Below are 25,506 nucleotides of genomic sequence, written 5' to 3' on the forward strand. Positions count from 1 at the left end.
TACGTCATACGGTGCCCCTGTGACTTACTATATATCGGCAAGAGTAAAAGAGAGGTGAGGCAGCGTATTTGTGAACACAGATCATGTCTAAAAAACGCGTTTGAAGATAAACCATTGGTTGCCCACTTCAGTAAACTCAAACATAAATATACAGACTTCCAGTGGGCGATCATCCAAACCATAGATGAAAAAGAACGAGGAGGTGACAGAGACCTAGCCCTGAGGAAATTGGAACAGAAATGGATCCACAGATTGGATACGGTGAAAAATGGATTAAACATTTGCATAGAGTGGAACCTCTTCTTCTAATACATAACCAACCGATTTACCCCTCCATACAATTATCTCCCAGCACTGGACTTCCCAACCTTGCCCCTCCACCATTAATCCATCAAGATGCAGAAAGTGGTAAATTGAGGTTACAGTAAGGAGAAGCACGCCTGGTTTTTTAAAACCATTTAAAACCACTTCGGGCTTAGTGTTAAAAATATGTTCAAAAATGTTTTTTTTTTCAAAGTATCAAAAGTCTGTTTATCTAAACATGAACATGCCTCTATGAACGAATATACATGTGCAGTTCTATATTTTTGAGATTCAAGCTCATAATGTACACTGTGTTGTGTTTCTGTGGTTTTTAAAATGAGTACTCGGACTACACAGACCCCCTACATACATTGCAATTACGGGACTAGTTCCCCGCACACACAGACTACGCCTTCCTTTGACGCGACATAGCAACAGTAACTAAGCCATAAACACACGTAGGCTCTCACATTCTCCTCCCACGCACGCGCGGCAGTTCCACCACTATTCGCTCGCACATGCGCAAATCACTCGCTCTCGCCTTTTTCTGATTGCTCGCGTCCCCGGCATGACACAACGCATGCGCGGAGCACGTTCAGCGACGAACGGAATACACAGCTGTCTTCGGGAGCTCTTCCCAGTACGAGAAGGTACGCATACCGCTCTCTCCTTCGGGATACTACAAGTGCTGGCACCATAGGGACTGTTACATTTCACTGTCAGGCCCAATATATAAGCAATTTTCGTTTCTCTTACAATAAATAGAAATTACCAAATAGGACAATCGTCCTTGCACAGTTAGCCACACTGTCTCACGATTTCTACACCCGTCAATAATAAGTCACCAGCACTTATTTTTCACATGCTGTTGTCAATTACATGACACAAGTAGGACACATTTCTTTAAAACATGCTGTGTCCTATATGTTGTAGTGGAAGCCTCTTCTGCAACTCAAGAGAATGATCTCTCCTTGGTCTGGCATACTTGGATCCGCCATTCCCCACGCATCATTTTGCCCTGAGACAAAATACTGTTGAAGACACGTATGTCTGAGCACTGCATCATGCTTTTTAGTTACTTATCTAGTAGAACCTTTTAAACAACACACGCTCCTTTTCTTGTTCCTTATCCACAGTTTTTTCTGAGCAACACACAAAAGACTACTCGATTCCTTCTCATTTTACAGTCCTGAGGAAAGCTATAGAACAACCCACCATCAACACCTGTGTTGTTGCATAGCTGGAAACACATTTGAGTGTCGACTCTTTTTCAGTGCATGCGCAGTAATATTGCACTTGATAACTATGTTGTACTAACAGTCATGTGTTGTTGACATTATATGCCGATACAATATAATGGAAATGCAATTCGTGAAAGTGGACTTTTAGTTTGTATATCTATTATAAAAAAGGAAAACTTGTTGTGTGTTAAATAAAGAAGTTTTAGCACCTTTGACAGTTTTTTGTTGGGTTCTACTATAAAAAATACAAGTCCTATCAGTATAGACTTGGTTTCATTTATGCCAGTGCGACACCTGTTAGTGTCTCAGAGGAAGAGGCAGCCAGAGTCCACCCCCTTTTGTCTGCAGTGTAAATTTGTCCTCCAGACTCAGGCCCCTCTATAAAACAGAGGACCCCCTTTCCCCTTTTTTTAAAAAAAAAAACCTTCTTAAGTTAGGACATTGTTTGTGATCTGGTTCCCATTGTTTACTGCATCTAAAATACTTGCCTGCTTTGCTGATTAAGTTATCTGATGTATATTTGAACCTATTATGACTGTATATATTTGTATCATAGTGTGTTGTGCAATAATACTACCTGTTAAATTTTCCAGTTTGTTCATAAGGCCTATAATAAATAACTATATTTTAGTACTTGACGGTCTAAATTGAATTGTGTGCCATACTGTATGGACTCACTGAGGCCTTTGACACCACTCATACATTCCTGAGACTAATCCTTGACTGCTCTCCACAAAACCTGGATTGGGGTGTAGCTAACTGCTCAGATCTCCCTGTTCATCATAACTAGGGTGGCCTTCTAAAATCTGTCCCCCAGACCGGATTTTAGAAACCACCTGACCAGTTATCAATACAGCAAAAAAGGCTACACCACTAATAAGTATAAAAATGCCACCAGCCTGTGACACACACACTTTCCAAATAAAGCAATTTTGTACTACCTCTGCTCCAGGAGCCATATGCTTTACTTAGGGAAGCACACCAGAACACAGTTGTGGCTTTCAAAGAGACCTCAGTAAAGGTTTTCCTGTCCGCAAAATAACTCAGGATTTCAAAAAGCCAGCAAAAGTTAAAGGGAATATGCAACGTGAACAAAAGGAGATTCAAAAATGACTATTACCAGTGTTACAGTCAGGGCAAACTTAAGGCAAACCCTGCTGAAAACTACAAGTTGGTCTTCTCAAGCCCCCAACAGAGGACCTGTGGAAAATCCTCCCAACTAAGGCTGTGGAAAAACGTCATCACAGATTGGCTGCTTGTTCTTGTAGACAATAGCAGCCAACAAAAACAGTAGTTAATTATACTTCTGACCTTAGGCGACTCAAAATGATTTCAGGTTTGACATTGTCATAAGAACAGAATTACTCTTAAAATAATGCTGTGGCTAAATTTTTATTTTCAACTACTATTCTTCTTTGGATGCTTGGTTAACTAGGAGCAGCGTTTTGCTTATATGTCCTGATTTAGAGGTGGTTACAGTACCAGGAGGACATATCATAATGATCGAGTCAGGCATTTGTTTCTATTTCTTGAAGATCAACCCATTAATGTCAGTTTGAAGGTGGGGGGGGATCAAATTTTTCATAAAAGCAAGGACTAAGAAATTGTCATAAATACAGAAGAAATATTAATGCTTTTAAATTAATTGTTGTGCTCCTTAATATACATGTGGCCTTACATCTCTTATATTTTCTTCAAGGTTCTTTGGAAGACTGGGATAATGCTGTTCAAAAAACGGAAACTAGATTAGCACGTATAAATGAGCAGAGAACAAAGGTCAGACTACAATCTTCACTATGCGATGTAAACCAATTTGACTGATTCAGTAGAATACTGTGCTCATCTGGCTAGTCTTCAGGTCTTTTCACTATTATTGTCCCACATTGTCTGTGTCTTGCTTTCCCACCTACGTTTGTAGGATGTTGACGCAGGAAGGAAACCAAAGAGACCCTGCCATGTTGAAACGCCAGTGCCTTCTTTAAAAACAGTTGATCTGTTTTTTCTCAATGTCTCCCAAACTAGAAAGTCAGCTACAACTTTGCAATATCCCGATATGCTCTAAAATTCCTAGACACTGATTGTTTTTTTTATCTTTAATTTTCTTCTTCTTTGCTTTAAACTTTCATAATGTTAAGCAAATTCCCCAGCTGCTGACACATGCCTCATAAAATGGATATGTGGCATTCATCTACATTAGAATGGAGTGCTAATAGAGTGCATTGATCTGGAATCATGTGTATGCTTATCAAGGTGGATGGGAATTGTCTAGAGCTAGGTCCTTAAGTCAGTGGGTTCATAAGTTGGTATATTTGGTCAATTTCTAGGTCTTTAGTATTTCTTGCTTTCTTTGTATAATCCAGTTCGTTCTTCAATAATTCTCAATATATTGGTTTTATTCTCCATACATTTATTAAGGTTTTAACTGTTTTACGGTATGCTTAATTCTGCTTACTCTAATACATGTGTGGTTGTGTGTGTGCCTGTTTGAGTTTATGCATACATTTACTTCATATTTTGGACATGACCTCTTAGTATTTGTTTTTTGTGGGTAAACATTTTAAAAGTAGATATTTGCATGAACAGCGAACATATTATTCTTGGCTAAGGACATGAAGGTGTATCATTGTGGTGTGAAATATATTTGTGCAATTAGTAACTATCAATGCATACAAAATGTACAGGTTGCGGCAAAAGAAGTAGCTCAAGCACGGCAGGAGGATACTAAAGCTGAACAGCGGAAAAAAACTCGTGCTGAGAAAAAGGTCTTCAAAAAGGGTAAAATGCCAACTAAAGGTGGTGAGAAACGCAAAGCCGAAGAGGAAGACGATGAGGAGTGGGGTGAAGAAGCAGGTAAGGAACCATGGGTATATCCACTCTGAAAATGATCAAAAAAGATGACACCTTTGTGATCACCTATTCAACAACGATTTCTTCATACATAGTACAACATGTGTTCTTCCTGCGAGACCATGAATCCAGTACATGAAACTACGCACTCTGTGGCCAGCTGATTAAGCCCCTCCTCTTGGACAGAATACTTTCACCCTGCTTAATACGACAGACAGGACTCACCGTAGGTTCAATGAGCATGTTCCCTCCAGCGTATAGGTTGCTCTTTTGATTAAAGTCCTAAACAGCGACTCTGGCATTAGTCCTTTGCACTTTATTCACTTTCCCTTGACCGTTATTAGGAAGATTGACCAGTTTTATGCTTAATCCCCTCTCCTAGTGAGACCCCCAGCACTTTTTGCTGGACTTCTGGACCTTTTACTTTATCCCCTGAATGAGTGGAGTCTATGCCCCTCATTCATTATTTTGCTCTGACTTTGGGAACTCTATTCTTTCTGTTTTACCTTGTTCTATGGAGTCTTGCTTTCCCCCGTATCACTTAAAGGCATCTGTGTTACACCTTTGCAGCACAGAGCACCCTATGTGCAGTGTTGCTGGGAACCCTTTGGGTTCTCCTTTTATATTCTTTAATTTTCCTTAAGAACTACTGTTAAGGAAAGAGGGGTACTTTATGTCCTTCCTAAAACTTTAACTTAAGAGAGATTAGCACACACCACCTTATGTGGAGTGCTAAGGGAATGTTCCGTATTCCCCTTCTCTCTGCTCCTGTGACTTTTTGGTCACCATGACAACCCTATAGTTATGGCTGGTGGCAGTGAAGGTATTCTAACAACTATTGTGCTACTTTCTACTGCAGACTGTATTCACAGCCTCAGTTATGCACAAAAGGGTCACATATGTTATAACATGCTGCGTCCTTTCTTTTCTCGTCATTTCTTATGTGGTTGTCCTTTGTTACCATTTCTACTATTCTGGGAGGGGATGGTCTGTGTGTGTGTTGTCTTTGGCCGGAATCCTTTGTACCCGCCTAGGCTCCAGTGTGTCTGTAAGGACAGGAAGCAGGGGAGGAGTTTGACACTCCCCTGCCCTTTGTTTGCTGATGTGCCTGAATGGAGCCAGTTCCTGCTGGGGGGCTGGCTGTGACAGCCACCCACCCTTTCTGTAAACTGCAGGGAGAGTTTGCAGAGGAGTTAATGAGAAAACTGAATAAAAGGTGAGGTTCCTGAGGTAAAAGCCAAGTCGACCACTGGAACAGAAGATAAGAAGCTGAAGACGACCAGAGATGCCTGCAGACCATTCCAGTAACCGTGAAATGACCACTGCTGTCCTGACCCCGTTTTCTTATCGACAGAGGAGCTCCGAAGAGGACTACTCCTTCCCTTTGGCTGGTGGAACCAACCCAGCCCTAAGATGAACTGCAGATCGAGCCATCCCCCGAGGTGCTGTTACCTTCCAGGGCTGCAAACCGGGACTACCAGGGGGACCTCCGACCAATTTGCAGTTCAACATCTCTGCGTGAACAAACCATCTCAGAACTTTGGTGAGCTCCAGTTGGACCTCCAGAGTCACTATCCCACTCATCCAAGTTCCCTGACCAGAGTGCAGGACTGCAGAATGGAGGACAATCGACCAAGCAGTAACCGTTATCTGTTGGAGCTGATAAAAAGGCGCCAAAACTGCAGACCGACGTGGGAGACCAACAAAATCCTTGCTGAGGGCCCTTTATTGCGACTGCTGCTGTGACATCCCATTCAGAGTTCTTCCTTTCATCACCATCACTCAGGGGACTGTTGCATTTTCTTCAACCAACCTTAAGGTACTGTGGGGCTCAAGGTAGAACTTACCTAAAGCCAAATAGTTACTCCAGTGTGACTGGAGTGCGATACTAGGTGTTTGTGGCCGCCCAATACTCTAGCCCAGGCTTATCAGCTTGTGCTCTTTTAGGGAGTCCTTTGTAGGGGCCTTATACATTGTGTTATCACACTAAAGTATTTTATTTAAGTAACTGAAGAGGAACTTTGCCTTTTCTGCCACTGCATAAGACCTTTGCTCCCATCCTACACTGACTTTGATGAACTCTTGATTAGTTAGGGATTGGACTGTTAAAGCATTAAGAGCCTAGAAAAGTGTTGCTGATAAGTACATCACTGCTACTCTATGATATGATGTGGCATTTATAATAGTGTTGAATAACCCTCCTTTTCCTTCCTACAGACTTTGTCTGAGTGACTTTATAAATAAATGAAAATGCGGGTTCTCACCACTAATATTTAAACAGTAAAACTGTCATTACCTGTAACAATAGTAGGCACAAGCAACTACTATTGAAGCAGTCACCTATGAAAAGTATTGTTGAGATTTCCTGTGTGTGTTGGTTAGCAAATATAGTATTTACCCATCTTTCCTTGTGTATATACAATAAATGTATATTTTATTATAACTTTCATTGTAAGAGTTTCTTTTGGCTAATGTATTGACTGGGTTCATTCTACTTAACTGCAGGTCACATCCTCCTCATAAGATGAACCTGGCTGCTCTGCCATTCTACCAATCATTTGGGTAGTATTATATTATAGGTTATTTATAATGCGCTTAATACCCAGAGGTTTCTAAGCGCAGACCTGGGGATCGAACCTGTGTTGCTCCGTGTTGTCTTGCTTCCAAGATTAGCACGTTGCCCCTGAGCTACCCTTCCAAGACCAGTACAGTCTTATACTACAAGTTGGGGGATCTGTATACCAAGGGATCGTTTTATAGATCTTACCTCCAGGTGGACTTTAGAAAAACTCCCCTAACAACTGGTTACTCGTTAATGAGTTCTAATCTGAGGCCTCATCATGGACGCAAATGTGAATGATGTGCAGCCACACTAAACCTCTCAAGGACTGTACTGCTTTTCTTCAATGTATGCATTCTGACACAAATGGCTGTCTCTACACTACTGGTTGTTGGCAGTTAGTGAATTCTAGTTTAGGTACAAGTGTACTTCAGGCAGACCTGGCCGACTGTATGTGGGTTAAGTTGATTTGAATGGCCAAATGCAGGGGCCATGCTTAATCTGTCGGGCAGACAAGGAAGGCTGCTCCCCATTGTCAAAAGGGATGACAGTGATGCATGTTAGGGAGCATTTTCATTTCTGTGCTAAATTTACTCCCGCCTTAGAGACCCCCAGCTCTTTTGCTGGACTTGGGATTTTTTTTTTTTTTTTTTTTTTTTATGTAACATTACTTTGTTCAAAAGAAAGACAACTTTAAGTTACAGTTACTGTCTTCTAGTATCCACACATACTCAATCGCGGAAACCAAGGGATGCTCAGCCCTCAGACCAGGCCCTCCAGATTGGATAAATCTAAGGAGTCCAGAAAGTTTATGGTGGCACAAATTAACTGGGTATTTATGCCACCAATCAAATAGTTCCACCATGCATCCATGTTTCCAGATAAAGGAGCAAAATGGATTAAATGCAGATTGCTCTGCTCAGCAATCGCCTCACAAGCAGTGATTAAGTGCCGTAATGATTCTGTTCCATGATTACAGAAACGACACCGAGCCTCCACAGGAGATATCTCACGCCGCAGTATAAGGATCTCTTTGGTTTTATAGAGATTGAGGCGTAATCGAAGGAACATGTTCCTATGGCAGTTTGATGGAAATCTGTCCAGGAATTTTGGCAAAACGTCCAATTTGTTCAAGGCACTTCCAAAGTCTAAGGACGAAGCCATTTTGTTTCTAGCCTCCTCATTTACAATCCAATTTTGTTGGCGCAATTTTTGTTTTGCCACTTGCGGTCTCAGGATTACGGTCTCAAGAGAAATGTCGGCTTTATGTAAAATGCTAACCAGCTTGTCCTTACTTGTTTATCAAACCAGCAGAAGGGTGCTCTGAGACTGTCTGCAAAATTTCATATGGTATTGTGGCATGAACCAGCAGCATTTTTCTCAGAGTGTAGATGGATTTCCAGAGGACTGTACCGTAGAGTGACTCAGTACATAATTCGTAACGTATCGCTGTTATTGACAAGTGTTTTGGCAGCCTTAGGACTTTCCGCCAAAAGTTTCCCTCTAGCTTATTCCACAAAACCTGAGGTATGTTCCAGCCTGATTCACTTCCAAAGGTTATCGCAGGCGTCACTTTTTGTAGGTAGAAAGTTATGATTGGCTTGAAGGAAAATTTGCCATATGCCGCGTGCAGTTTGGCCCCTTGCAGTGCAAACATTTGCATACAGGCCACCAGATCTTGTGTCCAATCCCACTCACGAATCGAATTGTTAAATTGCACGCCTAGATATCTTATGCTATTTGATATTTCCAGTTGTTTATCCGTTATTTGCCAGCGAAATTTATGAAGGCGTGCTTTCGAACCACATCCAATCACTATTATCTTCGACTTGTTGGCGTTGATTAGTAGGTCATTTAGCAGGCAGTAATTTTGAAATGCAATCAGTAGTCTCTGGAGCCCAATTGGAGTGGAGTCCATAAGCACAATGTCATCAGCGTAAATGACCCAGCTTATTTTTTTGGCCGTTTACTAATGGCGGAAAAATCCTTTGATCCTTAAATGCCAGAGATAAGTCTGAAATGAAAAGTTTGAAGAGTAGAGCAGCAAGCGGGCAACCTTGCTTCACACCTCTTTTTGTGACTATTTCGTCTGACAAGTCACCCTGCTGATTTAATCTTACTCTAAAGGACGTCTTTGAGTGGAGGGCAATCAAAGGCTCCAATAAATCTTTTGGACAATTCCAGTCGTTTAGTTTTTTCCAAAGGAGGTTACGATTTATGCTGTCAAATGCCTGACTCAAATCTATAAAGGCAAAATACAGCATTTTCTTTCTCTTCAGGGCATCGTGTTTTAAACAGTTTAGGAGGACCAGATTTAGTTCAACTCCTACTCCTTTGGTAAACCCTGTTTGCCTGGGATCGCACACGGCAGCCTCAGTTGCCCAATTAGATAACCGCTTTTGCAGGAAGGCACCAAAGACCTTACCGATTGTGTCCAAAAGGGCAATCGGGCGATAGTTGTTAGGATCGTCCCGATTGCCCTTTTTGAATATTGGGACCACCACTGCTCTTAACCAAGACTCCGGCAGAACTTTTTCGTGCGAGATTCGTTCAAACAAGGAACTCATCATATTGGCCCATAGGGTTTTGTGAGATTTTAACATCACGTTTGAAATACCATCAGGGCCTGCAGCTCTGGATGCCTTTAACTTCGAGATTGCCCATTCAATGTCTTCTGCAGAATCAGCTACATTCCACCTTGTAGAAGATATTAATAGCGAGGGTATAGCGACGCACTTGCAATCATCGAAAACAGTGGAAAAGTGAGCGACCCAGCTGGCTCCATTCACTCCATTCGCCATTGAATAGGTTTTATTCAAGCAACCATTATTGATTATCTCCCAAATGTGTCTACTGTCCTTCATAATAATCAATTTTAACATCTGTTCAGCTTGAGACTGCAATCGCATGGTATTGAAGGATTTAATCCAGTTGCGATATTTCTGGCATCTAGATTTTATTTTGATGGTAGCATTTCTTGGATCGACTTTTTTCAGGAGCCTTATATCGTCCCGTAGCTTTTTCTTTTCCTGGCTTATTGCTGCACTGAAAGGATGTTTTACTTCACTTGCTTTATGGATTGTATTCCTCCCTTTAAAGTAGTGTATTAACAAGGGGTAATTTATCCTTGAGGTTATTGAAGGCGCTTTTTCCAGGTTGTTTGTCAATATTAGCAACTGAGGTGCACTCATTCGTAGCCTGTTTACTCTGTTATTTGTTGTTATATTCTCAAGATACTTAGTTGGGACAGATCTTGTGGTTTTTTCCCAATTTAGCAGCATTGCACTATGGTCACTCTTATCAGTCTTTTTTATTTCGAATGACAAGATTGTTGCTAGAAGATTTTTAGACACCCAAATATAATCAAGCGTTTTTTTGCTCACGCCACTTATCCAAGTAAAGCCAGGTGGAATAACGCCACGGGTCGCTCCGTTCAGCATTATGCACTCTCTTAATGCCATTTCTTTTTTCCATCTGACACCTCGATCCTGCAGATTACCATTGAACATACTGCCATCTTCCTTGCATTTAGATGTTGGCCTATTTAACCAGGCATAGTTGAAGTCACCACATATTATGATTTCCGGATCATCATCTGCTAGAAGACACTTGTCAATTTCCACCAATACAGCCCCAATAAATTTTGCTTGCAATATCATTGCAGTATTCCAATATATATTGACAATCAATAGCACTTTATTCCTAAATGGATAAAATCGTTTAATCTGAATTTTTGTTGCTTGTACAAACATATTCAGGTTATCAGAAGATATCATCATCCAATCATTATTGTTCTTGATCATTGTAACCAAGCCAGCAAAGGGACGGCCGAAAAGGTTTTTTCCAGCAGGATTCAGAAGGACAGTGTACCCATCAGAACCAGGGCGCACTCGCAACCATGTTTCTTGTAAGCATATGATTGACAAATCCATCGGAAATTGCCACTTTCCGTCAAACAAATGTTTAAAGCCGCGAGTATTCCAGGATAGCAGCTGGTAATTTTCTTCGCTGCTATCCACTCTTAGCTAATAGTCTTGTTGTTTTGCTGTTTTTATGCAAGGTGAATATTTAATGCTCATGTGGTCCCACAGAACTTTCCTTCTTTTTTCATTTTCCGTTTGTCCCACTGATGATTGGTGTAGACTGACCTCGTCACCAGCATCAACATTTAGTATTTCGAAGCCGAAAAACAGGAAGTCATCCGCGGCATCCAGTATGGCCACCTTGAGGGCACTAGAGTGTAGGTGTAAATTTACCCAGTCCGAGAAATCCTCAGACATGTATTCGACAACTGCGATGTCTTCTGATCTTGTAGCACGCAGCGTTGGTATACACTGAAGCAGATTCAGATGTACCTCCTTCTGTTCTGGCAAAGCATTTTTGATTTGGATTTTCCAAAGGCTTTTTCGAATTCTGTCAGGTCGATTTTTGTTAGACCTGTCTGATCTTTTGTCAAGTTTTTCGAATTGTGCAATTGTCATTTTTTGATTTAATTTTCCCGTCAGGGGATTAGGGAGGGCATCCGCCCCTCTTTTAATTACATACGACTCTGAGCTCTCACCGTTGGCAATTGGTATGAGAGGAGCTTTTGCGGGTATCTTAGGGACCTGCACAGCAAGGCTAGATGAGGTCATTAGTGACTTGCTTGGCCGCTTCCTGAGATCTTTATCGGTTCTTTCAGCAGTTGACTTTGGTACTACAGCAGTGTCAACACTCTCATTGGTGTCATCGTCTATCGAGTAGGTTGAGTACTCACATAACTCCAAGGAAGCATCAGAACTTGAATCAATGTCATTACTGGAGGCGACTCTAGCTCTTTTGGCATTTGGCTGAGATGGTAACTTTTTCACCAGAGCCGGTTTGGGTTTTGATTGCCCCTCCAATCCTTTCTCCGGCCGCTTAAATAGAGACAGAGCTGGCAGAGTTGATAAGTTTCGAATACATTTGTTCCTACAAGATGTACGGGCACGTTTGGCTGCTTGTTTCTGCGATGTATGAGTACGAGAACCTTTTGTGCCGCAAGACTTTTTTTGCTGGGTTTGCTTTTCGCTCACCTTTGTCAATACTGTGGGTGGTTTGAAAATCCCAAAGGAGAGTTTTTCCGTTAAGTTTCTTTGGTCTTGTGCTTCAATGCCTTTTTCTACCTGAGTCACCACATCAAGCATGGCAGGCGGGGCAGCACCATTGGCAAAAGTGTCTATATGAGCTTGCTGCGGCATATGCGTATTATCCCCATCAGGCAGTGCACCGTCGTTTTTGACGCACACCACCAAACTCATTGCCTGCCCACAAGGGGTTCCTTTTATTTTACAGTGTGAACATCCCACATTGGTGCTGCATGCAGTACCACCCAAGGTCGACAGGTCCTTCTGTGAAGCCTGGCCGGCCTCCAAGGGTTGATCCTTCATCAAGTTGGTTTGACAGCGTGGAGCATGAGGATAATCACAGACTGAACTCCTGGCTGTGGAAGTATTGTGTCGCATCCACTTTGTGCCCTCAATTACTGCGTCCATTAATGCGAAATTCTCACTGTGTGACTGGCGCGCTAAGTCACTTAATCTTGTTTGCCATTTTAAGGAGTTTTCCGCTTCAATGTCCAATCTAGCGGCTATAACATTCGAGAAACTTTCTAAACTTTTCACTTTTACATTGATGTCCGCCATCAAGGTCATTTGATCGGTAATGGCATCATGTATAGATTCGTAAAGCTTCATGAATGGAAGTAAAGCGACTGATGTTGCAGCTAATACGTTATGTATTTGGCCGCAGTAGATATGGAGCTTTTAGGCGGTTGGTCAGTTTTGACCGTGTCAGGGACAGTTTTTATCGTCCTAGAAGATGTAGTAATCTTCTTATTCAAGTCGTCCACGGGTAGAATACACGTTACAGCTCTTTTTTCTACATCGTCTGTACCAGATACCTCAGGGTTTTCATGTAAAGATTGATGGAAGGAGTCGTTTGAACTGGACAGTAACGAAGTATCAGATCTTTCAGTGTAGTTGTGTGTTTCGCTCACAGAACGACTTTTTTTCTGAATTTGAGACTTGCTTTTCCTTATGGACTGATTTTTCAAGAAACTGGTGTTCAGACGTTCATATGTAGCTAGAGAGTCTGCTTTCAAACGAGCAGTCAGACGAGCTTCACGAGCCGAAAGACCAATACAGTTTTGCTTTGTTACTGGCACAGATACTAGAAACGATTCTGAAGGAGCCCCTACGCCAGATTACGTGTTCCAATCTGAGTCCTTACGATTGTCATTTGTGTGGCTATGGGCAACGCAGGTATTCTCGCCTTCAGGAGACGGCAAGAAAAGCGGGGGTGCGTCAGCCTTTCTAGACTTTTCGGCGGGAAAGAAATTTCCCAGTGACGATTTTGCCCGAACCGCTTCCTGCGGTAAAACAATTGGTAGATTGATTCCCATCAGGTCTGAGTCAGTTATTTCAAATGGAGATGTCTGCACAACATCGCACGCATCAACATACACTGACGGAGAAAAAGCCAGTGACGATTCCACAATACTAAGATCGGAGCTTGGCTTTTGAGTACATGTGTTGCTAAGACAATCAGTCCGCTTTCTCAGAGGGGCCAACAATGTTTGTGCCAGTGTGGCTAATGATGGCACCGAGACTTTGCCCAAGCAAGTAACCACCTCCAATCCACTCTCAATGGCATACTCGATTAGATCTACATGGGATTTTAACTCCACCGGGTGAGCTGGGCTTACCTCCTTTGCGAGACTTGAAATCGCTTTTCTTCTGTAGATCAAGGATTTCTGGCGAGTCTGAGAGCCATCCTTCGCCGTCATCATCATGTCAATCACAATTTCTTACGCTCCCAGCACTTCAGGGAAGGTGTCCAAAAGCTAATGAACTGTGACCACGCTCCTCCACCGCCGAACAGCCGCGCAACAGCCGATGGACTTTACTCCGAAGGGCTTCACGCCGCAAGGGTACACTCGCCCTGATTTTGATGGCAGGCAGTGTCACGTGAGCAGTCACGTGTGCGGCACGAAGCTCCTCCCCCTCCAGGAAATGAGTCGATGAAGCGCGAGTCAAGGAAACTCCCAGCGCTATTCTCTCACAGCCAGCATAGGTACCAATGTTTACTTCCTTTTTGGAACAGGTTCTCTGTAAGGAGAGAGTTTGGGATTTTTGAATTTTAACTCCTGAGTGAGTGGGACCCTTTTCTCACTCTCATGTGTTTTTCCCTGATTAGGATTTTGTTTTCACTGTTTTTGGAATCTGACAAAATCCATAGGCATCTGGTTTTTGTATAGTGACACACAGCACCTTCAGTGCAGTGTCACAGAAGTCCTTTGGATTTCTCTTAAAGTTTCAATACCTTTTCTTGGGTGAACTACCGTTCCCAAGAACAGTGAAGGGAAACTGACTTTATTTACCTTATCTTTGTAGGTCCAGCACACACCATCTTATGTGGAGTGCTGGGAGGGTTTCCTAGTAGCCCCTTATCCTACACTTTCATGTAACATTGTTACCCTCACTAGTTGAAATGGCTGATGGCAGTGGTTTAATTTTCCTACCAGTGTGCTTTTCTACCGCAGGCTGAATCCTCAGCTGCAATATAGCACCTATGGGTGACCATTTTGTCAAAATGGCCCTGGTCTTCTTTTTTTTCACCATTTTCTATTTGTGAGGTCTTTCTTGGGTTTTACTCTGCGAGTTGAGCCAGGTCTAAGCCCTCTGTTCATTTTGCCTTTGGTGGTCTTCATCCCTGAGGAAGGTTCCCGAAACTCCCCTGTCTTTTGTCTCTAGGAATGCCTGAATGCAAACAGTCTTGATTGACTGGCTGTCCTTTCAGAACAGCCACCGTGCTGTGTGATTGACAGCCTAGGATGTGCATGAATTGCTGAAACCTGCTTAAAAGGCTAGGGTTCTGGGACTAGAGACCACTGGGAGAAACACCTGATGAAAAAACCGTGAACGAAGCTTTCTGCATCCTCTTGGACCTTTGAATTGCCCAGTGAAGCCCTGCTGCTGTGCTGAAACTCCTTTTTCGAGGGGATTTGGTCCTCCAACGTATTCCATATCTATGACGGGTAATCATCACAGCTGTGCTGCTTCGGAAAATTTTCGGCTCCTGTGTCGATGACGTCGATACACCGTCCTCGAAGGCCTCCGTCGAGCCGACGTCACCGGATGTTATAAGTAGGACGCACTATGCCTGTAGCCTCAGTTCTGTTTTTTCCACAAACGTGTTCACTTGGGAGATCTCGGCGCGCCTCGGTTCTTCTGAGTTCTGTTCTTTCGATCCTTCGAACCTGTTCGTTTGTGAAGATTTACATGATGTCTTTGTCTTCTTCTACCCCGCGGCCTGGTTTCAAGAAGTGTCTGGACTGCGGTTCCAAGATGTCGCTGACGGATCTGCACGACGCCTGCCTCTGGTGCCTCGGTGAGGACCATGCCACGAAGGCCTTGCGGGAGCGTAAGAAGAAGCTTTCTGTCGGTAAGGTGTCCAAGCCGTGGAAATTGAAATCCACTGGGCTTTCGACTGGATATTCAAGGGGCGACTCTCCGCATTGTCGGCATAAGTCCAGTGGGTCTCGGTCCCGGAGTGGGTCCCGCCATTCCTCTGCCTCTTCGAGGCACTCAAGGAAGCTCCGTCACTGGCCGCCTTCCCCGTCCTCATCCGAGGACTCCGCCCGTCGCTTGTCCCAACAAGCATTCCACTCCTGCGGAATGGGATTAATTTCGTAAGGAGATGATGGCGATTTTTCAGTCGCAGGGCTCCGTTCGATCCGTGCCGTCGAAAGGCGCCGGCAGGGAACGTGCTAGATACGCTGTTCGCACGCCTTCAAGCTCGAGCAGTCGTCGCGATCACCAGGCTCCTTCGAGGTCCCGGTCGGCCAAGGTGGATCGCTCTAGCCATGCCCGCTCCAGGTCCTGGTTCTCGATGCCCACGAGACCGTCGGAGCCTGTGAGGTTTTTCGAAGAGGACATCGGCGCCAAGGCCGTCGAAGGACTCTCTCGAGGCTCCGCCTCTGAGGAAGCAGTCAATGCCATTGGCGCCCAGGCTGTCGTAGTACACACTCTGTGCTCCGCCCTCGAGGTCTCTGTCGATGCCTTTGGCGCCACGCTCGACGTCGACGCTGATTCTGTCGACGCCCTCAACGCCTTTTGAAGAGGTTTTATCAGAGGGGTCCCAGAGACCGGTGGAAACTCTTAGAAAGGCACTGCAGAAGTCAGTAAGGCCTGTATTTGAGCCTTTTTCTGTGCCCTCATCCAGCGATTTATTCCAGCCTCTGGATTACATCTCTGATGAAGGTATGGTTCCTGATGAGGTTCCTGACAAACTCATGTCTGGTCATAGTCAGCTGCAAGACCTGCGTCAGTTTTTGCACGACGCCAGTGGTCTGGACACCTCTCCGGAGGTTGAGTTCGGTAGGCCTGAGCCTGGCACGCACGCCGAGTCTTCGTACCGGCGCCTTATGTCGAGGGTGACAGAATACTTGGGGTAGTCTGCGCCCCCAGTGGATTTTCTGCAGGATGACCTGACGGATATCCTTGACCAAGGTCCCCCAACTGACCCGGTACTGCCATTCCATATGGCCTTGCAAAGAAGGGTGGCAGCGGCTTGGACTGCTCCGGAGAGTCTACCGGCAGTGGGCAAGACTTTGCCGAAAAAATACCGTCCAGCCAGTAGCGACCCGAGCTACTTGACTACACGCCCCACTCCGGAGAGTTCGGTGGTGCAGGCGGCTACGGCCCCGGCAAAACAGGCGTTGTACCCTACCATCCCTCCTGATAGGGACGACAAACATTTTGATGGCTGGGCGAAGAAAGTGTTTTCTTCAGGGGGTATGGCTTTACAGGCAGCCAATTCAGTGTGTGCCTTAGCACGTTTCACTTGTGTCTCTTTGGAGGCTGAACATATTCCCGAAGGGGAGAAACGGGATGGCTTTCTTGCTCTTGTTCAGGATGGCAAGGATGCCATGTGTGAATCCGTTCAGTCGGGTCTGGACATGGCAGATTGCGTCAGCCGGTCCATGGCGGCGAGCACCGTAATGCGCAGATTTGCATGGTTGCGGAAGTCGGGGTTTGCTCCTGATGTTCAAGCCCGGCTTCTCAACATGCCCTTTGATGGTGAACATCTTTTTGGCAGCAAGGCTGACGAGAGCCTTGAGGTTGCAGACCTCCAAAGCTCTAGCAAAGTCGTTGAGCGCTGCAGTTTGCCAACCTCTGCCTTTTCGTCCTAGGGGACAGCAATGGAGGGGAGGTTCCTTTCTATATTACTCATCCTTTGGTAGATCGAGAGGAGCTGCAAGTCAAAGGGGCCACCGTAGGAGTACCAGAGGTGGAAAACAAGGTACTCGAGGTGCCAAGGCCACTCGGGCAGTTGCCTCTTTACCCTCAGGCAATGCCGCAGCCGCTTCAGCTCAGTCATGAGGCCATGTCACATGGTTCGCCGGTTGGGGGAAGGCTGGCGCAGCAACTTTTAGAATGGCGTGCCATTACTTCAGATGTGTGGGTTCTGGAGATCATAGCCCACGGCTACTGTCTTCCTTTCCGGCAGAGGCCTCGCGACAATCCACCAGGGAATCTCTCTTTGAAGAGACCGAATCCACTCCTTTTGCAGGAAATAAAATCCATGCTGGAGAAAGGCGCCATAGAACTGGTGCCTGTAGCGGAGAGGAACAAGGGATGGTCTTCCCCTTCCCCTTCCCTTTATTGTTTGATTTCGAAGAAAGACGGAGGATTGAGACCCATCATGGACTTGCGTGGTTTGAACAAGCTCCTCAGGAAGGACAAGTTCAAGATGGTTACACTCTCTCAAGTCCTCCAGGCCCTTCATCTTCAGGACTGGTTGTTGTCTCTCGACCTCAAGGACGCTTACTTTCATGTGCCGATCCATCCCAAGCACAAGAAGAACCTGAGGTTCGCGGTTGGCGACTCACACTTTCAGTTTCGGGTCCTGCCCTTCGGATTGACCTCCGGCCTGAGGGTTTTCACCAAGCTCATGGTGGTGGTGGCAGCGTATCTCAGGAAAGGGGGATTCACATCTACCCCTATCTGGACGATTGGTTGATCAGGACGCGCTCTCCCGAGCAAGTCCTGGATCATCTGTCAGTCACCTGCCACTCCCTTCAGAAGCTGGGCTTCTCCCTCAACTTAAAGAAGTCCCACTTGACGCCAACTCAGCGGCTCCAGTACATCGTAGCAGTGCTCGACACGTCCCTGAGGCCGTGTTTCCCTCCCCAGGTGAGGGCTCATCACATTCAGCAGATGGTGCACAAGTTTCAACATGCCCAGAGTCTCCCGGCGTTCGAGTTCTTGAGGTTCCTCGGCCTCATGGCATCCTGCATTCTTCTGGTGCCAGAGGCCAGGTTGCGGATGAGATCTCTGCAATGGGCTCTCAAGATGCTGTGGTCACAGTCCTCTGGCAGGATGTCGGACCCCGTTCAGGTGCTGCCCTTGGTCGCCCAGGACCTTCTGTGGTTGGCCGTCGAAGGCAATCTGATGAGGGGGGGCTCCATTTTGGCTACTCTGGTCGGAGGTGACGATCGTAACGGACGCATCCCTCACGCTCATGCCAACGAGTTGACAGTCAGCGGTCGTTGGTCTCCGTCGGAGTCCAGACTGAAGGCTTTTCTGCCGACTGTGCGAGGGAAGAATGTCCTGATTCTGACGGACAACACAGTGGCCCTGCACTACCTCAACAAAAAGGGGAGGGCAGGGTCACTTCCTTTGTTCAGGGAGGCGATGCAGCTCTGATTCTGGGCCATCCAGCAGGACCCGGACCTTCTCGACTTGTCCATCTGCTCTCCACGCCGTCTTCCCTACCGAGACGATCTGCTCTCACGGGAGGGGCTCCCATGTCCTTTGTTTCTAGGAGTGCCTGAACAAAACAATTCCTAATTGGCTGGCTGGCTGGCTGTCCTGAAAGGACAGCCATGCTGCTGTGTGATTGCCAGCCTAGGCTGTGCATGAATGGGAAAACTTGCTTAAAAGGTGAGGCTTTTTGGACTAGAAGCAGTCGACCACTGGAAGAAACCTACGATTTCGAAACTGTGAAGAGAAGCCTGCTGCACTTGAATTGCCCGGTGCAGCCCTGCTGCTGTGCTGACCTCCTTTTTCACCTCGACAGAGAAGCTCCGGACTGAACGACTTCTCCCCTTGGGTTAGTGGGACCAACTAACCCCGAGATAAACTCCACTTTGGCGCAATCCCTGACTGCTGTGCCTTTCCGTTGCTGCAGAAGCCCAATGCCAGGGGTCGAGTGTCCATAATGGAGTGCAATGTCTACTGCGGAACGAATCCTGGCAAAAGCTCCAGGATCCTCCTAAGGACACTCCAGAAGCAGGAAATCCCTCACCAGAGTCCAGAACCGAGTGAGCAAGGAAAGTCCAACCGGAGATATTCTATCTGCATCAGTGCTGTTTTGTAAGCGATATTCAATCAACACTGCAGCTAAGTCAATGCCTAGTCTGGGATGCTGAGGAAAACCCTTATTGATGTATTTTTATGTCCAGTTCAGTACTCTGGATGACAACCCTTGTATAACACCCCCCTCTTAGAATCCCCCTAACCCCACTGAGCCAAGAAGTAGGTTTGTTTTGCAAATTAAAAGGTTTATTTGAAAATGTAAACAATATATATATATATATATATATATATATATCACACTTCTATAAATAAATTGATAATGATATTACACTTGTGAATATGAGCAGTAATCAGCAAGAGGTAACTTATGGGTGGGAAAGAATACTTTATATGGTTCAAGGAAACGCAATGATGAATGAAATGCAGTACAGAAAATAACTTGATATGGCTTCAACAAAAGACAATGTAATCACTTTTCCTTGACAATTCACCCCCCCCTATGTAATGTAAGAAATGGAAGGAGAGCACACAGTCTTCAAGAATCCCAACAAAATGCAATACGAAATGCAGTTCCCCCCCAGCAAGTTTAGAGGAAAACAGGTAGAGGTTTGAAACACAGGTCCAAAAATGCTTTGAATGTGATGACAATGAAGTGAGAAATGTGCTAAAAATGCTTTTAATTCCCTCTAGAGGTTCCGGGTGGGTGATATCTGGTTTATATTAGTTCAGGCTCATCTATGTGTAACCAGCAGGTTAAAACGAATTTTAGCAAAGGAAAGCAAGAAGCTGCCGGTTTTTACACGTGGCTGAAATTGTGCAAAATGTCAAATCGCGGCAAATTTACTCGCGCGCGTCGAGCGTAATTACGGAGGCACTATAAGGAGTAGGAGGTAGTTTCTAGGTTCGTTGGAAAGCCTAGAATCTTAGCTTTAAGATGGGAGTTAAATCTCGTTACTAGCACAAACGGTTCCGGAGATATGGACGATTTTGTGAAAGTAGTTCTTCGGATTTGAAATTTTAAAGCTCAGAATGACAGATGACAGTTTTCAGTTTTACAGATGACAGAATGACACAATTCGAGGAGGCAGTTCTAATAGGCTAAAATAGTTTGGATTAGATTATTTTAAACTAAGAGATTGGTTCTGCACAGTTCTGCTAGGTACTCACAATATAAATTTGAAATAGGCCTCGTCAGGGATCTGGTCAAGTTGGACGGGACTTCTGGCGGTTCTGCTCACAGCGGTCTGGTCTCTGGTTCTGCTCTCAGCACTGCACAGTTCTGGTCTCTCTGGATCTGCTCTCAGCACTGCACAGTTCTAGTCTCTCTGGATCTCTGGTCTCTGTCTGGATGGGATGTCGGCCGTCAAAATGCTCAGCAGAAATGGAAAATGAATGTCTCTACCTGTCCCAGCAGTCTCTTTTTATGTGTTTTGAAAATGGGTGTGTGCCTGGGCCTAGCTAAGCCTGCCCCTCTCTACTTGTCATTGGCCCAATTCTCCCCTCTCCCATGATTGGGGGAAGGAAATGGATTGTCGTCATGATGAGGTCTGTTTATGGGTCAGAGGATCCTCCCCTGGTCAAATTGCACACCAATCTATTTCTGATCCAAATACATATTTATCTATGTACCATTTTTCTCATATTATAGGACCAGTTAACATATTTTCTGTAGCACCAAACCATCCGATCCCTGTCTTTGTATGATGTTGTATCCACTGATGACAGAATTCTCCCCTTTTCATCCAGATAACGACCTCTAAACCTTTCCAGATTTTACACAAATGTGCACCAGGGATATGGGTTACAGATGATAAAGTGTCAGATTTTTAACATGCATACATTTGGAGTGAGACCCTATTTTCCGCTAGCAACCCCCCAGAATACACCAGAGGGTCCTAACGCCTCTTAAAACTTGCACAGAAAAATCACAAGAACAATGATATTAATTATATAATTTTGACCAGTCCGCACTATGCGTTATCTATCTTTTTAAAATTATGCTCTGGTCAAAAAGGGGTGTGGCTTCCCACATCACATGGTGGAATAACTGGTTTATCCACTTCCCCCAAGCCAGCTTGTTCAGAGGCACAGCTGCCCCCCAGTGTCTCCCAAGAGGAAGCTATTTTACGACGCCCCCAATATAACATTTGCCTGAGTCAAGGAAGTTGCATTGTTCTGTCCCTTCCAGTTCCCAGGTGCTCCACCCCTAATCTAATCAGAGAGGTGTCAACTCCTTTTGGCAAGGGGCAGCAGGATGCAGCTAGGCCTGGGAAGAGTGGCTGAGCAGGTTTCTACTCCTGTCGGGGGTAGTTGTCAGGCAGAATCCAGTTTCATTAAGCCAGGTTTCAGCTAAATGTCACTTTACATTAAATAATTACTTCCTTCAAGTCATTTCAGAATATAGTTTTACATTGTATCCACCTCTTAGCAAGTCTTTCCTTGGCCTGGTTTTGTTTCATTTGTTCAGTTTTACACAAAAGTCTGGTGGTTTTAAAACGCCGTCTTTCTGATAGTGGTGAGTACCGGTATTGCTACCATTTTTGGGATTAAGAAAATGAATTCCCCACAGTTCTGAGTTGCTTTTTGGCAATCAGCATTGCCATTCCCAATGGTTTCAGGCTACTGTGTGTAGCCCAATGGTGGTTTTAGGCAGTGCCCTCCTGTGCTCACAACATAGGCAAAAATGGGTGGCAGCCTATTCTTCATGTTTTCCCTGTGCACTCTCTGGGGAGTTCTGGCCATCATGATGTTTTCCATGCCAGTACTGCACAGTTTTATGGTAGGGCTTGGATGCATGGGTAAAAACATCCCACAAGCCCCCCCTCTTGCGATGGCCATTCTTTCCTTTCACTGATGGAACTCGCAAGATCTTGGATGTTCGCCTCCTCTTCTTCCAATTCCATAGATGGCACAGTTCAGCATCTTTTCCTCCCTGCAGTCGATCAATCAGTTCTCCTTGCTGGTCCTGATGGGAGGATTGGGCGGTACCCCGGGCCCCTTGGGTCTCTGCTCCCGGTCCCCGGATCGTCCTCCTTGGTCAGTCTTCATGGTTTCCTCTCTCCTAGGATGATAAAGCAAAAGCGACAATACACATTCATAGACATTTCTTCCCCACCATTTATATAGTGGGTGGCATATACATTTTATAGTCAAAACATTTGCGTTCTTATTTTAACAAAAAACAAGATACAATTATAAGACATTTTTTTTTTCCAAATCATAATATTTTAGAGACTATATTTGGGATATTTTAGGGTTGGAATTGAATTACTCTGGAGCGGTCCCCTCTGGTATTGCAGAGGACTCCTCTAGTTGCAGAGTGTGCCTGGGATGGCAACACTTTAGCTGATTTATATGGACCCACTTATCTTCCCCCTCTGCCAAACTGCCTTTGGGGATGCAGATCTTATAGGCAACAGGGGAGATCTTGTCTATAATTTCAAACGGTCCCTTCCATGTCGGCAAGAATTTTCGCTGTTTGGCCTGGTTCCTTTGGAAATTGTATAGATAGACCCGATCACCCACCTTATATTCCTTCCGGGTAGTTTTTAAATCATAGTGGATCTTCATGCTCTCTCTTGTTGCCAATGGAGATTTTGAGCATACACCTGCTTGGCAGGAGATGTTTGGAATTAGGTGCATCCAGGTCCATTTCCCATTTGTCTATCAGTTTAAATGTGGGAATGGCTGCATCTTTTGGGAGTTGGCGGAACATGGCTTCGCTGATGAAGCTCTTACCGTTGTTCACACACACTCGAGCGAGAACAGAGTCCTTCCCATCATTTAACTGAACAGGGATGAACAACCGCTCTCCAATTTGCTGAATATCAGCCAGGCTCTGAGCTGATTTCACATCTTTCTGGACTATAGGAGTGGGAGTTTCTGATTGTGGATTAATAAAGAATTTCAGGATGTTTCCTTCCAGTGTGGAATACCACCTTAAACTGGAAGTAAGGTTGATTTTCAGAAATAGAGAGGACCCCCCATCACCATTCTGTTGTCCTACTGCTATTACTGTCACGTCTGGAATTTGGTTGTTCTGGAAGTGAAATTCTACTTGGTCAGATTTTTGTTCAACCATGTGGCAGGTGCCATTTAAACTAACATGGTTGACACTCTGTTTTAATTTTATTGGTCGACTAGTCTGGGTCCAGAGGACCTTGTTTATGCAATCTATTAGGGGTGACAACCTTCTCAGGAGGTCATTCGCTAGTAAACAAGGGGTGCCCTCTGGAGTCACTACTATGACCGGGCATTTCACCTTGTGTCGCCCAATTTTGATGTCCAAATCTGCAGTCCCCTTGACAGGAATTTCCTTCCCGTCAAAGTTCTGCAGTTGTCCAGGAAGAGAGGTGAGAGGAATACGGTAATTATCCCCCCTTCCTGCATTTATTTCATCAAAGGCCCTTTTGGACAGAAGGATAGCTTGGGATCCAGTGTCCACCAGTGCCAAAATTGTACCCTGCCCCTGTACTTGTACCGGGGCATAATATCTTCCCCCCCTCCACCTCAAGGGGGCACAGATAATGCACATTTTTGGACAATTGGTGGGCTAACTTTCTGGTTTTGGACAGGGCGAGAGAAGAGATTTGGGCAGAATTCTATGGAGAGTCTTGGGAATCTGAAAGAAAAAGTTGGCAACTGGAGATCAGAGCCATTGTGGGTTCCCCTGGTTCTGGTTCTGGGCCACCTCTCCCCCTTTTTGGAGGCAGTCACCAGGATGGGTTTGAACCAGGGGATTTCGGTATTGTGGGTTCTGGGATGAGATGATGGGCGGCGGTAGCTCAGTCTTCACATCTCCCCAGTCTGAATTGGCGTCCCTTGGGACCCGTTTTTCCTTGGGAGGAGTTCCCCCATCTCTAACGGAGAAGATCCTTTCCCCAGGATCCTCTGAGGATCCCTCTCCCTCAAATTGGAAGATCTGTACCTCCTCCACAAACTGGGCCTGTTTGGGTACTTTGTTTCTCCTACATCCTCTCTGCTCCTTGGGTGGCAGACTTTCAGGGGTAGGAGATTTTGTTTCCGGTTCCTGGTTTTCCAGGGGCTGTTTACAAGTTGGGAAGGAAGCTTCCTCCAAGGCTTTACATACCCCTTGCCCTTGTGCCTCCTCCTTGGGAACCGGTGGGTTATCGGGGTGCTGCCCCTGTCATTGTTCTGGAGCACCAGGTCCAGAGTTTGGGGCATTCTGCGGTGGCATGCTCATCTGAGGGTTCTGTTGAGCCCTCAGTATGTGACCCAGATCCCGTGCCATATTTTGGACCTGGCGCTCAAGTTGTGAAACCCGCTCAGGCTGATACGGGGCTCTATTTTCTCCCCTGGGCTGATCCCGGGAAGGGTAGCTATCCCTTCTCTGGTAATACCCTGGATTGGGAAGATTTGGGTACCCCTCCACCCTTGGCCTCCCCTCTCCCGGATTAGGTTGTCTGGGCTCAGGGAATTGGGGAAAGAAGGATGGATGGTTTTGGGGTTGGAAATTGGGTGGATACCTGGGAAAAAAGTGCTGCCCAGGATTTGGTGAATTTCTGCCCTCCAGGGGGAAGTTAGGAGGGAAGTTCCCCGGGTTAGGCGCTTGGCTGGATCCCCCCCCCCTTGGGCTGGAGGAGTCCACACATAACCCAGGATGGGTCGGTTTCCCTTGTAGCGGGGACTTGCATAGTCAGGGGAGCGGGGGACTGCATTTGTGGGACTACCTCCTCGACTCCCGGTCTGTGACTGGCCCGAGGGCCTTCTGGGCTGTGAATTATTTGGTGCAGGCAGGTTTTTAGGCCCCCCCATCTCCAAATCTAAAACGGGGGCAACCTTTACCTCTGCCACCTTGGCAGCAGCAGGGGTGCTGTTGGTTTTGGGGTTTTTCTGCGCATTATTTTTATTTTCGATGGTCTTCTGCACCTCATAGATCCGGGTAGCCTGTTCAATGACCCAGTCTAAAGATCTTTTCTCATGAAAATCTCTCACGAGCTGGGTCATTGTGTATTTCGGTAAGGCACGGAAAAACATATTGATACATTCTCTGCTATCCGTGCGCACCCTTCTGGTGGTCTGCGCAAAAGCACGCTTTAATTCTTGCACAAACTCTTGTGGGGCCAGATCCTCCCCACATTGCAAATTGTAGGCTGCCTTGCAAGCCTCTTGAGGATTTCTGTGCACAGAAAAATGTTTCAAGATGGCCGCCCTGTATGTGGACCACCTTGAATGGTTTTGATCCTCCAGCTCC

General features: G+C 45.4%; 1 protein-coding gene across 1 annotated transcript in view; it reads left to right on the forward strand.

The window, feature by feature from the left end:
* Positions 1–25,506, forward strand: part of SART3 (spliceosome associated factor 3, U4/U6 recycling protein) — a 559,753-nt gene that overhangs the window by 406,727 nt on the left and 127,520 nt on the right. The window contains exons 14-15 of the mRNA XM_069619464.1: positions 3,244–3,320; positions 4,226–4,394. Coding sequence (XP_069475565.1) covers positions 3,244–3,320; positions 4,226–4,394 — 246 coding nt within the window. The remainder of the gene's footprint in view (positions 1–3,243; positions 3,321–4,225; positions 4,395–25,506) is intronic.

The sequence above is a fragment of the Ambystoma mexicanum genome, chromosome 10, assembly GCF_040938575.1.
Source record: "Ambystoma mexicanum isolate Mex_15411 chromosome 10, UKY_AmexF1_1, whole genome shotgun sequence".
NCBI classification, from domain to species: domain Eukaryota; kingdom Metazoa; phylum Chordata; class Amphibia; order Caudata; family Ambystomatidae; genus Ambystoma; species Ambystoma mexicanum.